Source organism: Coregonus lavaretus (assembly GCF_964263955.1).
Source record: "Coregonus lavaretus genome assembly, chromosome: 10".
Lineage (NCBI taxonomy): Eukaryota > Metazoa > Chordata > Actinopteri > Salmoniformes > Salmonidae > Coregonus > Coregonus lavaretus.
Window position 1 is genome coordinate 35,155,193 of NC_139997.1, and position 17,370 is coordinate 35,172,562.

Below are 17,370 nucleotides of genomic sequence, written 5' to 3' on the forward strand. Positions count from 1 at the left end.
TGTGTGAAGTTTTGCGGAGTGTTTGAGTTAGCTTTGCGAGGCAAAGATGAAACTGAGGGCTCCACCAACCCTGGTAAGCCAACACTTTTGAGATCAGTCAATAAATGCTTCTGGTATTGACTTATATGCTGCCCCTGTCTTCATGTTGTTGCTGGACATATCTTTTTTAAAATGTGTGTAGGTCACCTAAATCATCAGAAAAATTGCCCCCCCTGAGAATTTTTTCAGGAGCCGCCACTGCCATATAGGTTCGCATCCATCATGCTTCCCTTTTTTGCTGTGAATCGCATTTTTAGCTGTCAAAAACGGAATCTATGGCATTATTTAGGATGCGTAAGACAGAAGCTTATACTTTACTAAATAAAAGTCATCGACAACAATGTGCAGAAAGTGTGGTTTCACATAAAAGGTTTTTCAACATAATATTCCTTTAACGTAATTCGACCCCATTCCTTTGTTGTAGAGACTGCGACCGTACCTGCTGAGCTACCGTTCAAGTGACGCTATTTGAACTCATCCGAACTACATCTTAAGGTGTCCAGTAGAGGACGGTGTTTGAAAGCAATTTGGAATCGATGACAGCACCCGAACCATGACGGAGTTAGTGGGATCTCGCATTTTGCGACACAAAACCACGTGATCAAAAGAAGCCGTCATTGATCACGTGATAATGTTATTTTGAAACTAGCATCGGTAGCTACATTCTGTCGGATCAGTAGTGCTTTGAAAACTCCATCGGAGCTCCGGTATCAGTCGTCCCATCACTACCTAGTTCAGTTGTAAAGCACCTGTTGTTTTTGTGCAGACCCTGTGACCTTTAATTTGGATCACCTTTGATGGCAGGCGTCATGGAATCGGGTAAGATGACTAGCTAACGTTAGACAAAGTAGGCTACAAACAAGTATAAAGTAGCTAGCGGGTATTGTCACTGCTTGTTTTAAAAGGATGAACGCCCAAATCATGCAAGCTACTTTGCTATCCTGATGTAGCTCGAGTTAACGTTATCTGCCTCCTGGTGCGCGTTCAGTACGACAGAACAGTGTACAACGTTTATTTAAATAGAAGGTACTGTACTGATCGAACAGTTTAAGAACGTTGTGCTTATGGTACCCCATTCATAGACGCTAACTGCTTTAGGAGTATCTTCTGACCAGGGGGGTTTGTTAAGAGCCCCGACACTTCCTCTCAAATGAATCACTTGCGGTACGGTTTGGGAACATACCTTTCATATCAGCGAGATATAATAATAATAATAATAATAATAAAATAAAAACTTTAATTACTACACACCTTTTATAGGGTTAGTGTTCCCACATGGCCATATCTCCATGTTACATCGCTTGTTTACAGAAGAAAGATGGAAGACATAGGCTGCAACCCAACCTGGTCTCAGAGCATTTTGTATTATTCTCTAAGTAAATCCGAGACATGTATGATATGTTACCTTTCGTATGGTATGTATTAATTTGTATTATATGTTACGAAATGTGCTAAATGTGACTCGTTTCAGGAAACTATGCGTATGTCGCGCATCACTACTTCACAGGAGAGGCATTTGAACATAAAAATCTTTGGGACAGAAATGCCTTCTGAAACATGTGAACTTTCATGCGCCTTAATAACAAACTTGTATGCCATCTGTAAATACATTTTACATTTACATTTTAGTCATTTAGCAGACGCTCTTATCCAGAGCGACTTACAGTTAGTGAGTGCATACATTTTTCATACTGGAATAAATACGAATAAAATGGTTAAATTACGAGCCTAGTTGGTTTAGCCACGGAAATGTAAGAATGTGTAAGAATGCTGTTCATTGACTATAGCTCAGCATTCAACACCATAATACCCTCCAAGCTCATCATTAAGCTCGAGGCCCTGGGTCTGAACCCCGCCCTGTGCAACTGGGTCCTGGACTTCCTGACGGGCCGCCCCAGGTGGTGATGGTAGGAAACAACACCTCCACTTTGCTGATCCCCATCACTGGGGTCCCACAAGGGTGCGTGCTCAGCCCCCTCCTGTACTCCATGTTCACCCATGACTGCGTAGCCAAGCACGCCTCCAACTCAATCATCAAGTTTGCAGACGACACAACAGTAGTAGGCTTGATTGCCAACAATGACGAGACAGCCTACAAGGAGGAGGTGAGGGCTCTGGGAGTGTGATGCCAGGAGAATAACCTCAATCAACGTCAACAAAACAAAGGAGATGCTCGTGGACTTCAGGAAACAACAGCAGAGGGAGCCCCCCCCCCTATCCACATAGACGGGACCGCAGTGGAGAAGGTGGAAAGCTTCATGTTCCTCAGCGTACACATCACCGACAAACTGAAATGGTCCACCCACACAGACAGTGTGGTGAAGAAGGCGCAACAGAGCCTCTTCAACCTAAGGAGGCTGAAGAAATTTGGCTTGGCACCTAAAACCCTCACAGATGCACAATTGAGAGCATCCTGTCGGGCTGTATCACCGCCTGGTTCGGCAACTTCACCGCCCACAACCGCAGGGCTCTCCAGAGCGTGGTGCGGTCTGCCCAAAGCATCACCTGGGGCAAACTAACAGCCCTCCAGGACACCTACAGCACCCGATGTCAAAGGAAGGCCAAAAAGATAATCAAGGACAACAACCACCCGAGCAACTGCCTGTTCACCCCGCTATCATCCAAGGCAGCAGCTACTCTTCCTGGGGTCCAGCAAAATTAAGGCAGTTCATACAATTATAAAAACATTACAATACATTCACAGATTTCACAACACACTGTGTGCCCTCAGGCCCCTACTCCACATCTACCACATATCTACAGTACTAAATCCATGTGTACGTGTGTGTATAGTGCGTATGTTATCGTGCGTATGCATGTGTCTGTGCCTATGTTTGTGTTGCTTCTCAGTCCCCGCTGTTCCATACGTTTTTTTTTAAATCTGTTTTTTAAATCTAATTTTACTACTTGCATCAGTTACTTGATGTGGAATAGAGTTCCATGTAGTCATGGCTCTATGTAGTACTGTGCACCTCCCATAGTCTGTTCTGGACTTGGGGACTGTGAAGAGACCTCTGGTGGCATGTCTGTATATATGCTGCCGACATACATAGATTTGAAATCACTGCCACTTTAATAAATGGAACACTAGTCACTTTAATAATGTTTACATATCTTGCATTACTCATCTCATATGTATATACTGTATTCTATACTATTCTACTGTATCTTAGTTTATGCCGCTCTGACATTGCTCGTCCATATATTTATTTATATATTCTTAATTACATTGCTTTACTTAGATTTGTGTGTATTGGGTATATGTTGTGAAATTGTTAGATATTACTTGTTAGATATTACTGCACTGTCGGAGCTAGAAACACAAGCATTTCGCTACACCCGCAATAACATCTGCTAAACACGTATGTGACCAATAACATTTTATTTGAAAAAGACAGGAACCTTCCCGCTAGCCATGATTGGCTGAGATGGATGGGCTGGACATGCCGAAAGAGTTCGGATTGGTCTGCCATGAAGCACGCTTCTGTCTATAACATGAGCTGCTCAGTATGTGTAGGTAATCCTTTCTAACGCGCTTTTTTGAAAGATATCACGAAGAACTGAAAAGTGTTGCTAATGCTCTCCACTTTCTGGAGGACTGAGTTGAAATCAGTGGAATGCCTGGTGGAAGCAGAGTATGATAGCTAAGGAGATGGAGAAAATGCAGGCATTTGATTTCAAATATGCGGAGGGATTTGTAAAGAGAACATACAGAAGGCTGTTGTATAAAACACCTATCTCCAGATTACATCTTCAAACTAAGGGCAACCATGGCATCTGTGACAGAGAAGGAGAAGCGTTCATCCATGTATACGGGTAAGAGAGTCTAGTTAGCTACATTTTCAGATATTATACGTCAGAAAGTCATTTTCATTGCAAGTTAAAGCGTACTGTTAGCTAGCTAGCTAACGTTAGCTGGCTGGCTCGCTGGCTGGCTGGCTCGCTAGCTAGCTAACGTTGTATGTATGGTAATATTCGTATCTCAGAGCCATTTGCATTGCTAGTTATAGCCTAATGTTAGGTAGCTAGCTAAGATTGAACCTAGTTGGTTAGCTTTAGCTACCTATAGATTCATGCAGGGTGGTAATGTTATGAGTTGGGATTATGGTTCATTGTTTAGCTAGCTACATGTCTAAACAAAAGACACCGCTATGCAAGTAATCATTTCACTGTACCGTTTACACCTTCTGTATCCTGTGCATGTGACAAATAAACTTTCACACTTGCTCTACATTAATCCTTGGGAAACATATATTTAGAAAAGGAATACTTTAACCAAATTGCCTAAATGGATTCTCTGAACATTATCTCACCAAGTTACCCCATTAGGCAAACCATTTACAGTATTAAATTGCCAATTGTTGTATAATAAATATAACCTTTCACATTGAACAGCTACAGTGCTGTTCTTTGTTTATGCCCATTTAGCATTGTTCGCACCCTCTAAAGCCTTAGACCCACCCATCTCTTAAGAATTCACATTGGAACACATGCGAATTTGGCCATGTCCAAAGGCAGTGAGGTAGTGCTTAAATTTTCAACAATAAATTACTTTATTAACTTCAAGTGCTGAAGGTAGTAGCCTACAATTAGGAACAAATTATAACACACAAACACAAAGGCTTAGGTAAAAACAATATCTAGGCCTATGTTATAAGATCCTTTGAGTAACTTTGGTCCAGGTGATGTTATGATATGAACAAAGGAATCTAGCCTGAGAGTATATTTCTGACATGCCATTTGGAGTAGGACATGTAATGGCCATGGCCTTTTCATTGCAAAAGTCCTGATCTTCTCAAAAATATGTTTGCCGGGTTGTGTCCAGTCCGGGGGATGCTTTCACATCTCTGGGAAGAAGGACGTTAACATTGCACAGGAGCTGAAACCTGGTTCCATCTGAGTGAAAGCTCCTTGGCCACAACAACACCAGGCTCCTGACAATTAAAGCTGTAAAGGAGAAAAGACATTAAAACCTTGCATACCAGCAATAACATTAAATTACCCCCAAGTCCAAGCAATAAGCTCAAAGTACACAGACAAAATACCTGAAGTGTTGCTTGTTCACCCTCAATCATTTCCTTGTACTGGTGGCGGAGAGCAGGTTTATGCTGGAAGACAAATAAATAAAAAAATAGGTTTTAAAACATGAATTAATTAATGGCCTATAGCTTGTTATTGCCTGTTGACTGCTACAGCTGTACTAAAATGCCCTGTACACACTTAACCTAGCCCAACAATGGCAATGCAGACACACGATAACTAGCTAGATTTAGCAAACGTTTAGCTTCAGAATTACGAGCTGGTTAGATGTAAATGGTATTCATCTAGCTAGCCAGCTAGTTGAACATGCAAAAAAAAAAGACCTCAATCTATAATCCAATAACTAGCTAGCCAATTTAGCATGTGTCCCTATAACGTAACATAGGGTTTGATTTAGCTTGCTAATCGATTAGCATTCTCACAACAGTGGCTATTTTCGGTAGCTAGCTAGTTAAACATGTCAAACTGGCAAACAAGAAAAATATTATCATCATGTAATAGCCTTAGCACATCAGCAATCAACATTAACAGCAGAATGCAACTAGCCAGCTCAGCTAGCTGTCTTAATGTTGCTTCATCCCGCAATCTGTAAACAATGGCTCATTGCAGGACAAAGCAAGCCATAACGGTACCTGTATGCAACTGTCTAGCTAGCTAGCAATGAAAACAACTTTTTGATACCGTTGAGACAATAACATATGTACATGTAACTATCTTGGCATTTTATCTGTAGACGCTTGCCGGTGTATGGATTATGATGATTCACGGCAGACTGAAACACTTTTTAAAATAATCCTTCCCACTGTGCTTCAACCAGTCCAGATTGCTTTAGCCACAGAAGACAGAGCAGTGTCGATACCAGCAGTTGTATACAGGATAACACTGGTATTGAAAGCTGTAGCTACACTTTGCATGTAGGCCAAGTAAACACTTTTTTTATGTTCAAATGCCTCTCCTGTGAAGTAGTGACATGCGACATACGCCCAGCTTTCTGTAAAGGGTCACATACGTTACGAATTTGCAAAACGTATGATATGTTACGAATGCTAGCTGGCTAACGTTAGCTGGGTTAGGGTTAAGTTTAGGAATTAGGTTAAAGGGGAAGGGTTAGCTAACATGCTAAGTAGTTGCAAAGTAGCTAAAATGCTATAGTTGTCCGTGATGAAATTCGAACTCGCAACCTTTGGGTTGCTAGACGTTCGCGTTATGCGTCCACCCCGACTAACCGCCCTACTTTTGTTTTTGCCTGAAGTAACCATCTGTCTTATGTAACCATACCAAAAGTAACATGTCATACTAATTTGTGTGTTCCGGATTTACACTACCGTTTAAACGTTTGGGGTCACTTAGAAATGTCCTTGTTTTCAAAAGAAAAGCAATTTTGTTGTCCATTAAAATAACATCAAATTGATCAGAAATACAGTGTAGACATTGTTAATGTTGTAAATGGTTATTGTAGCTGGAAACGGCTGATTATTAATGGAATATCTACATAGGCGTACAGAGGCCCATTATCAGCAGCCATCAGTCCTGTGTTCCAATGACACGTTGTGTTTATCATTTTAAATGGCTAATTGATCATTAGAAAACCCTTTTGCAATTATATTAGCACAGTTGAAAACTGTTGTGCTGATTAAAGAAGCAATAAAACTGGCCTTCTTGAGACTAGTTGAGTATCTGGAGCATCAGCAATTGTGGGTTCGATTACAGGTTCAAAATAGCCAGAAACAAAGAACTCTTCTGAAACTCGTCAGTCTATTCTTGTTCTGAGAAATGAAGGCTATTCCATGCGAGAAATTGCCAAGAAACTGAAGATCTCGTACAACACTGTGTACTACTCCCTTCACAGAACAGCGCAAACTGGCTCTAACCAGAATAGAAAGAGGAGTTGGAGGCCCCGGTGCACAACTGAGCAAGAGGACAAATTCATTAGTGTCTAGTTTGAGAAACAGATGCCTCACAGGTCCTCAACTGGCAGCTTCATTAAATAGTACCCGCAAAACACCAGTCTCAATGTCAACACTGAAGAGGAGACTCCGGGATGCTGACCTTCTAGGCAGAGTTGCAAAGAAAAAGCCATATCTCAGACTGGCCAATAAAAAGAAAAGATGGGCAAAAGACCACAGACACTGGACAGAGGAAGATTGGAAAAAATGTTTATGGACAGAAGAATCGAAATTTGAGGTGTTCAGATCACAAAGAATAACATTTGTGAGATGCAGATCAAATGAAAAGATGCTGAAGGAGTGCTTGATGCCATCTGTCAAGCATGGTGGAGGCAATGTGATGGTCTGGGGGTGCTTTGGTGGTGATAAAGTGGGAGATTTGTACAGGGTAAAAGGGATCTTGAAGAAAGAAGGCTATCACTCCATTTTGCAACGCCATGCCATACCCTGTGGACGGTGCTTGATTGGAGCCAATTTCCTCCTACAACAGGACAATGACCCAAAGCACAGCTCCAAACTATGCAAGAACTATTTAGGGAAGACGCAGTCAGCTGGTATTCTGTCTATAATGGAGTGGCCAGCACAGTCACCGGATCTCAACCCTATTGAGCTGTTGTGGGAGCAGCTTGACCGTATGGTACGTAAGAAGTGCCCATCAAGCCAATCCAACTTATGGGAGGTGCTTCAGGAAGCATGGGGTGAAATCTCTTCAGATTACCTCAACAAATTGACAACTAGAATGCCAAAGGTCTGCAAGGCTGTAATTGCTGCAAATGGAGGATTCTTTGACACAATTATTATTTCTATTAAAAATCATTATTTCTAACCTTGTCAATGACCACATTTCCTATGAATTTTGGTATATTTCCTATTCAAACTCATTTCATGTATGTTTTCATGGAAAACAAGGACATTTCTAAGTGACTCCAAACTTTTGAACGGTAGTGTATGTTTACTATGTTACATCTAGTCTATGAGACTAGGCTGGGCCACCTGTGCTGATTAGCTATCTAGCGTGCTCCGAACACCTGTGTGTGAATTTAACTGGGGAGGAAGTGTAGTTTGTCAACTGGAGGCACACACATCTAGTGGATCTGTGCAAATATGCTACAGTAAGTATATTTTATTTGAAAGATTATTTCTCGCTGTCATGAAAGATAAGGGGTATATCAGTATATGTTTTGAAAACCGGTTTGGAAGAGATGATTATTTACTTTCTAAACGTTAAAACACAGTGTTGTAATTGTAGTTCACATGGACGCAACAGTGGGTGAATGTATCCGCTGAAAACCCTACATATGGAGAAGGGTTTTCGAGAGTGTAGGGTTTTCGAGAGCAATGATTATGGTGGCCCAAAGGGCGATTGATTGTATGGTGTGTTGCATGAGTATGTGCTTTTAGCAACGCAAGTGTGTTTACATAAACTAGCGTTGCTTTCAATTGTATTGGGTTGCACAGAAACAGTCCGTGGGAAGCCAGAAGTTAAATACAATTCCATTTCAACATACTGTGCCGGTGGGCAGGATGGTTGGTCATTATGACGGGGGAATTTGGAACAAAATATCTAAAGGATCGTATTATTAAACAGACTTTCCAACGTGGGTCTGTTGTAGACCCACTTCCTCTAACCCTTCCCTCATGTCAAAATAAAATTTCCCCACAAGTTATTCATTTATTTTTGTCCACATATGGAGCACGTGCAGGACTTTTATTTTGACAGACCCACGTTTGGAAAGTCTGTTTAATAATACGATCCTTTAGATAATTTGTCTCAAATTCCCCCCGTCATAATGACCAACCGTCCTGCCCACCGTCACAGTAAGTTGAAATGGAATGGTATTTAACTTCTGGCTTCCCACTGACTGTTTTTGTGCAACCCAATACAATTGAAAGCAAAGCTAGTGTATGTAAGTTCAATCTGTAAAGCAACATAGGAAATGTTGAACTGAACACACCCCTGGTTTGCTAGCCAGCTGTTTCAGCTAGCAAGCTGCCATCCTCAAAGTCAGCTGTAATGTTCTGTTACTCTAACTTGTTCTGTGTATCTAACTTCACAGAGGAGCAGGCGAGGAACCGCTTTCAATCAGAGCTGGAGTTTATCCAATGCTTGGCCAATCCGAATTATCTGAACTGTGAGTGGGGTTATCTAGCTAGCTAGCTAACATATCCTCAACTGTTTGTCACTCCGTACAACCAGACACTCATTACTATAACCTGTAGATCTAGCTAGCATTGTTTGTGACTTTTCTCTGTTCCTGTGTCCCTCCAGTTTTGGCTCAGAGGGGCTACCTGCGAGAGAAACCCTTTGTGAACTACCTGAAGTACCTACTGTACTGGAAGGAGCCTGAATACGCCAAATTCCTGAAGTAAGATTCAGACTTTTGTAGTTCGTAAAATAACACGTAAGCCCTCTCCCTCTGCATCATATACACTGAGTGTACAAAACATTAGGAACTCTTTCCATGACTGAGACTGACCAGGTTAATCCAGGTGGAAGCTATGATCCCTTATTGATGTCACTTGTTAAATCCACTTCAATCAGTGTAGATGAAGGGGAGGAGATAATAAAAAAAATCATGATTTAAGCTAAGGCTTGAGACAATTGAGACATGGATTGTGTATGTGTGCCGTTCAGATGGTGAATGGGCAACACAAGATTTAAGTGCCTTTTGAACGGGGTATGGTAATAGGTAGGGCTGTGGCGGTCACACATTTTCGTCAGCCGGTGATTGTCAAGCAAATAACTGTCGGTCTCACGGTAATTGACCGTTAATTAACATTTCGCATCTCCTGGCTTCCACACACAGCTATATGATGCAGACCTTTGGAACATCTACACTACCGTTCAAAAGTTTGGGGTCACTTAGAAATGTCCTTGTTTTCGAAAGACAAGCAATTTTGTTGTCCATTAAAATAACATTAAATTGATCAGAAATACAGTGTAGACATTGTTAATGTTGTAAATGGCTATTGTAGCTGGAAACGGCTGATTTTTAATGTAATATCTACATAGGCGTACAGAGGCCCACTATCAGCAATCATCAGTCCTGTGTTCCAATGGCACGTTGTGTTTGCTAATCCAAGTGTATCATTTTAAAAGGCTAATTGGTCATTAGAAAACCCTTTTGCAATTATGTTAGCACAGCTGAAAACTGTTGTGCTGATTTAAAGAAGCAATAAAATGGGCCTTCTTGAGACTAGTTGAGTATCTGGAGCATCAGCAATTGTGGGTTCGATTACAGGCTCAAAATGGCCAGAAACAAATAACTTTCTCCTGAAACTCGTCAGTCTATTCTTGTTCTGAGAAATGAAGGCTATTCCATGCGAGAAATTGCCAAGAAACTGAAGATCTCGTACAACACTGTGTACTACTCCCTTCACAGAACAGCGCAAACTGGCTCTAACCAGAATAGAAAGAGGAGTGGGAGGCCCCAGTGAGCAAGAGGACAAATTCATTAGAGTGTCTAGTTTGAGAAACAGACGCCTCACAGGTCCTCAACTGGCAGCTTCATTAAATAGTACTCGCAAAACACCAGTCTCAACGTCAGCAGTGAAGAGGCGACTCCGGGATGCTGACCTTCTAGGCAGAGTTGCAAAGAAAAAGCCATATCTCAGACTGGCCAATAAAAAGAAAATATTAAGATGGGCAAAAGAACACAGACTGTTGTGGGAGCAGCTTGACCATATGGTACGTAAGAAGTGCCCATCAAGCCAATCCAACTTGTGGTGGGGTGAAATCTCTTCAGATTACCTCAACAAATTGACAACTAGAATGCCAAAGGTCTGCAAGGCTGTAATTGCTGCAAATGGAGGATTCTTTGACGAAAGCAAAGTTTGAAGGATATTATTTCTAACCTTGTCAATGACTACATTTCCTATGCATTTTGCTATATTTCCTATTCAAACTAATTTCATGTATGTTTTCATGGAAAACAAGGACATTTCTAAGTGACCCCAAACTTTTGAACGGTAGTGTACATTTTAAAAAGTCCAAAAAAATACATGTAATATAGCCTACACCTTAACAATAAATCCATGATTTATTTTAGACCGGTCTAAAGAGGCATGATATGAAGAAAATGTAGTTATTTCAGAAGAACAGAATAGTGGACTCTGAGTTGTCCTGATGTATTTTGTATTTATTAAGGATCCCCATTAGCTGCTGCCAAGGCAGCAATTTTCCATCCAAGTTGTCAGACCCCGGTGGCTTGTCATTGTTAATAGACAACAATAATTTGTTCACCTCTTCCACACTCACTTTACGGAATTCAAAATTACAATGCTTGTCTTTCAGAATTTGGTCAGATATACTTGGATGTGTAGTGTCAGCAATTGTTGCTGGCATGTCATGCCTAAGTTTGCTAATCTTGCCAATGAAAAAAGTATTAAAGTAGTTGGCAATATCAGTTGGTTTTGTGATGAATGAGCCATCTGATTCAATGAATGATGGAGCTGAGTTTGTCTTTTTTTCCCAGAATGTCATTTAAGGTGCTCCAAAGCTTTTTACTATCATTCTTTATGTCATTTATCCTTGTTTCATAGTGTTGTTTCTTCTTTTTATTCAGTTTAGTCACATGATTTCTCAATTTGCAATACGTTTGCCAATCGGTTGTGCAGCCAGACTTATTTGCCATTCCTTTTGCCTCATCCCTCTCAACCATACCATTTTTCAATTCCTCATAAATCCACAGGGATTTAACAGTTTTTACAATCATTTTCTTAATGGGTGCATGCTTATTAGTAACTGGAATAAGCAATTTCATAAATGTGTCAAGTGCAGTGTCTGTTTGCTCCTCATTACACACCACGGACCAACATATATTCTTTACATCAACAACATAGGAATCACTACAAAACTTCTTGAATGACCTCTTATACACAATATTAGGCCCAGCCTTTGGAACTTTGGTTTTCCTAGATATGGCTACTATATTGTGATCACTACATCCAATGGATTTGGATACTGCTTTCAAACAAATCTCTGCAGCATTAGTAAAGATATGATCAATACATGTTGATGATTTAATTCCTGTACTGTTTGTAACCACCCTGGTAGGTTGACTGATAACCTGAACCAGGTTGCAGGCACTGGTTACAGTTTGAAGCTTTCTCTTGAGTGGGCAGCCTGATGACAGCCAGTCAATATTTAAATCACCCAGAAAGTATACCTCTCTATTGATATCACATACATTATCAAGCATTTCACATATGTTATCCAGATACTGACTGTTAGCACTTGGTGGTCTATAGCAGCTTCCCACCAGAATTGGCTTTAGGTGATGCAGTTGAACCTGTAGCCATATTACTTCAACAGTATTTAACATGAGATCCTCTCTAATCTTCACAGGAATTTGGTTCGTTATATAAACAGCAACACCTCCACCATTGGCATTTCTATATTTTCTGTAAATGTTATAACCTTGAATTGCTACCACTGTATCATCAAAGGTATTATCTAAGTGAGTTTCAGGGATAGTCAGAATATGAATGTCATCTGTTACTAGCAAAGTATTGATTTCATTAACCTTGTTTCTTAAGCTACATATGTTAACGTGGGCTATTTTGAGCACTTTTCTTATGGGATGCTTACTTCTTTTTATTGCTTTACTGGGAAGCTTAGCAGCAGTAGATGTGCTCATGTTCTTTATGTTAGTGCACGTGAGCTGCACACAGTGGACTGCCTCAGGTACACCGGCTCAGTGCTAACAGTATAAATCTGGTTCTTAGGCACATGATTTCTGCACACAATAGCTGTAGGATCAGCGGTGGCATTCAGGGCAGTTAGAGGGACATAAATTAGGTTACTTATATTGTGACTACCGACGTCCCTGATGTAATGTACATTTGCTGAAGCATTTTGACAACTCTGTGTCACAATGGTAGGGATTAGCTGAGCTGGGCTTGGGTCATTGCTAAGTCATTGTCTCAACGCAGCCTTATAATGCTGTTAAAGGATCCAGGAACCCAAATGATTTGGGTGGATCCCATCCTCCTTATTTTACTTTTTTTTAAACATTTTTAGTCATTTAGCAGACGCTCTTATCCAGAGCGCCTTACAGTTAGTGAGTGCATACATTTTTTTCATACTGGCCCCCCGTGGGAAACGAACCCACAACTCTGGCGTTGCAAGCGCCATGCTCTACCAACTGAGCTACACAGGGCCTTATAAAAGTGTTTTGTTTCCAAAAGGTATAGAAATTGTCAACAAAAGTTACACCCATTGAGCTGCAATAATCACGTAGCCAGTTGTGAAGAGCAAGAATCCTGCTAAAGCGTTCAATGCCACGATTCAGAGAGGGCACAGGGACAGATATGATGGGTTTTTTGTTAGTGTCTAGCAGAGAGTCAATCAGCTCTTTAAAATCCAGTTTCAACTGTTCAGAGCTGCCCTTCATAATGTTATTAAAACCCACATGGACTACGATAGAATCAATTTCCATGTCCTGACATAGTACATTCGGGAGCAGCTTAGTAATGTCATTTACTCGAGTTCTGGGATAGGACATTGTTTTTGCACCAGGAACAGTCACATTTCTTACCATGGAGCTGCCCAAAATCACGGCTGGCGAGAAGGACGAGGAAATCTGCCCACTCCCACGCTTCACAGGATGCAGGCCTCCGACAGATAGAGAAGCCCCGCTCGATGCAGAGCAGGGACGGAAGGTTGCCGACGTCGACTTCGGAATCGTAGTAGTAGGCACTGCGGCCACAGGCACAGACACCCCCAGCGACGAAGGTGCAGGAAGATCAGGCTCCAGTACGGCGAAGCTATTCGTTGTTTGTATCCGCTCCGGGCCTCTCGTTGGGAGTGTAGACTGCTTTGCGGGAGGTCTTCGGCGTCCACGGCTCGTGACATGCGACCATCGTTGATTGCCTTTCTCCTCATACTGTGCTCCTTCAATGGCGCTATCAGATGGTGGAGCTCCGGGCAACACCGGCTAGTCGGATAACGGCAAACAACAAGGCGGAGATGTATCCAACAAGCGCGAACGCCGTCCAGCCACCGGCGTAGAAAATGTAATCATTCCACTCTGCGTTTTCCCCAGTTTCTTACGTAGGCTGGCGACCTGCGTGATCAAGGAAGCCACCTCAAGCCTATAATCCTCGGCAAGTAAACAATTGCTGCATCGGAAGTCCGAGTGATCCGGTTTGTCCCGAAACAAAGCGTAATAGATACAGCTCCTACAGCGCTGGAACCGTTCATTTAGTTCTCCAGATAAAGAGGGCTCAATTGCTAAACTCATCAGGTACCAACTTCGTTAGCTTGATGGCTAGCAGCTTAGCGTCTCTGTTAAGCAGGCTTCAACCTGTCTCTTGATGGCTAGCAGCTTAGCTAGGTTAGCGGCTCTTTCACGCAGACTTTAACCTGTCAGTTAAGCGAGATTCTGGGACAAGAGATAGTGGTCCTAGCTGATAAAAGCTAACCACGATGCGGAATCCATGCAAAAACACGTTCGGTATTTATGTTTGTGGCAATGCCAAATGGCTGTGGGCTACACTAGTTAATTTAGCAGACAAGATTTGCTTAGAATTCCGTGGCATTATTTTACATTATTTTATAGTATGAAGAATACAATTGAACAAAGTAACAAAAATATAAATATTTTCTCCAAATGCAGCTATTCTGTGTTGAGCGGTAAACAAAGAAATAGGTACTCCTATATGCTTAATTTAGAGTTATTAATGTAACTTTAGTTGTTCTACAAACGTTGGGCTATATGTTTTGATTTTTAATACATTCTAAGGCTGCATGATGCGACTCTAATGATGATTTGAAAAAAGTCGCTTGAAAGGCATGAGCTCTACTTTGTTTTTTGCGCAGGCTGTACACACTTTATTAGTCTCTCATTGACAATTTGACAAGCACTTGTTAATGCCTTGAATTTCCTATTTGTGGCCGTAATCATGGGCGGCGCACAATTGGCCCAGCGTCGTCCAGGGTAGGGGAGGGAATGGCCGGCAGGGATGTAGCTCAGTTGATAGAGCATGGCGTTTGCAACACCAGGGTTGTGGGTTCGATTCCCACGTGGGGCCAGTATAAAAAAATATGTATTCACTAACTGTAAGTCGCTCTGGATAAGAGCGTCTGCTAAATGACTAAAATGTAAATGTAAATGTAATGCACCCTAAAAAACTCCATGCCTTTGTTGTGCCCTTCTCCCTGAGCACGCGCTCTCCATCATGTGATCGGGTCTTTCTCACAGGCTACAAGTGAAGACAGACACATCGGGGATGCAACTGTGCGCGTCCTTATCCAATTCCGAGGTGCATATTGAAGATATTGGAAGAACTGTCCACATTTACTTTTCATCAGCCAACAAGATGAGTAGGCCTAACGAACAGCAAAAGTACAAAAGTCGACCTATTGTATTCTGTGCGAGAAATAAATCTTCCAAACATAGTCTGGGACAGTTGTGGGATACAATAGATCCCAAATTAATACTACAACCACTAGCATCCCAAAATATGTTTTACGCAATGTGGCTGACACAACAGATCAAAACATTTAGGTTAAAATGTTGATAAACTATTAGGCTATTTCTTCACATTATAAGTGTAGCAATGCGCACATGGCAGTAGGCTATAAGCGGGAATGTTCCATTAGCGGGAAAACGCCATTATCAAAAGTGACCGCAAATGCGATTATGCATATAATGCTTTTATTATAAAGGTGCATTTTTATGGTGAAAATTATCTTCCCCTTGTAAAGCGGATTAATGTGCTTAATTTTAAGACTTTCTTGGCCACTTTGGTTGTGATACAAACCTTATCAAAACACATAGGCCTATGGGCTAGGCTAAATGAGGTGTGCAACTATGATTCGAAAAAGTTGCCAAAGAAAAGCCTTTTTCTTATGCTGGACATCATTCACAAGTGATAATATATGTGATAGGCTAATATTGTCACCTGACTATTCTTGATTTAATCTTGTCTTTACATATACTAAATAATATAAATATATGAAATTTGTTTTGATTTAGAATGGACCATTATCATGGACCTGTCTCGAACAGGGGCAGCGGGAAAAATACATGTCATCTATGCACTTAAATAGCGTGATTCATTTTCATGCCCGCAAGGTAGGCTATACTCCTGTTGTAAAGATAATCAATGTGCTTAATATTAGGAAAGTCTATAAATAAATGGAGAAGCCTAATTACCATGACTAAACGATCATGTGGAATTTGACTGCCTTCATTATTCGTGACCGCCGGTGTGGCGGTAATACGGTCACTGCAACAGCCCTAGTAGTAGGTGCCAGGCGCATTGGTTTGAGTGTGTCAAGAACTGCAACGCTGCTTGGTTTTTCACACTCAACAGTTTCCGGTGTGTATCAAGAATGGTCCACCACCCAAAGGTCATCCAGCCAACTTGACACAACTGTGGGAAGCATTGGAATCAACATGGGCCAGCATCCCTTTGGAACGCTTTCTGACACCTTGTAGAGTCCATGCCCCAATGAATTGAGGCTGTTCTGAGGGGAAAAAAAGGGGGTGTAACTCAATATTACGAAGGTGTTCCTAATGTTTTGTACACTCAGTGTACATCGGTTACAGGAGTATAACAGTATGTATGTAGAACAGTACCTATATAAAACTCTCCCTTTCTTGCAGATACCCCCACTGCCTGCACATGCTGGAGCTCCTTCAGTATGAGCACTTCAGGAAGGAGCTTGTGAATGCACAATGTGCCAAGTTCATTGACGAGCAGCAGCTACTGCACTGGCAACACTACTCCCGCAAACGCACCCGCCTGCAACAGGCCCTGGCAGAGCAGCAACAACAGCAGCAACAGCAGCCGCCTCACGGCAATGCTACCAAATGAGTGTGAGGGGGAGAGAGAGAGAGAAAGAGACTAAGGACGAGGATGAAGGCATGATTGCAGGAGTCTGGACTCAAATGGACATGGCCTCAAATGTCAATTCATTCTCCTGGAAAAGTATGTGCTATATGGATCATGGGGATGAATCTCTTTTTTTCTTCTTGTTTAAGTTTCTGAATTTGTATAATTAAAAACATCTGACTTTTGTGTAATAAATAACTTTAGGTTAGAATGCTGTTGCCTTGTGTTGTTTGGCCTCAGTAGAACAGTGGTGGAAATAAACAGCATGTTGTTTACTCATTTCTCAGGGAGAGTGAGGCAGCCGTTTTTGGTTAGCAATACATCAGACCAGAAAACTATGATAGATACTACACTACCGGTCAAAAGATTTAGAACACATACTCATTCAAGGGTTTTTCTTTATTTTTACTATTTTCTACATTGTAGAATAATAGTGAAGACATCAAAACTATGAAATAACACAAATGGCCAAAAAAGTGTTAAACAAATCAAAATATATTTT

General features: G+C 41.4%; 1 protein-coding gene across 1 annotated transcript; it reads left to right on the forward strand.

The window, feature by feature from the left end:
• Positions 1–219: 219 nt before the first annotated feature.
• On the forward strand, positions 220–17,079 carry LOC311136577 (mediator of RNA polymerase II transcription subunit 31). Its single transcript, XM_084170764.1, has 4 exons — positions 220–858; positions 9,083–9,157; positions 9,295–9,391; positions 16,640–17,079. The coding sequence occupies exons 1-4, from the start codon at positions 837–839 to the stop codon at positions 16,848–16,850; spliced, it is 405 nt and encodes a 134-aa protein (XP_084026890.1). The 5' UTR covers positions 220–836; the 3' UTR covers positions 16,851–17,079.
• The last annotated feature ends 291 nt before the right edge of the window (positions 17,080–17,370 follow it).

Coding starts and splice junctions, on each gene's coding strand:
- LOC311136577 (XM_084170764.1), top strand. CDS start 837: ATGGCAGGCGTCATGGAATCGG. Junction 859..9,082: donor GGCAGGCGTCATGGAATCGG/GTAAGATGACTA, acceptor CTAACTTCACAG/AGGAGCAGGCGAGGAACCGC. Junction 9,158..9,294: donor CAATCCGAATTATCTGAACT/GTGAGTGGGGTT, acceptor GTGTCCCTCCAG/TTTTGGCTCAGAGGGGCTAC.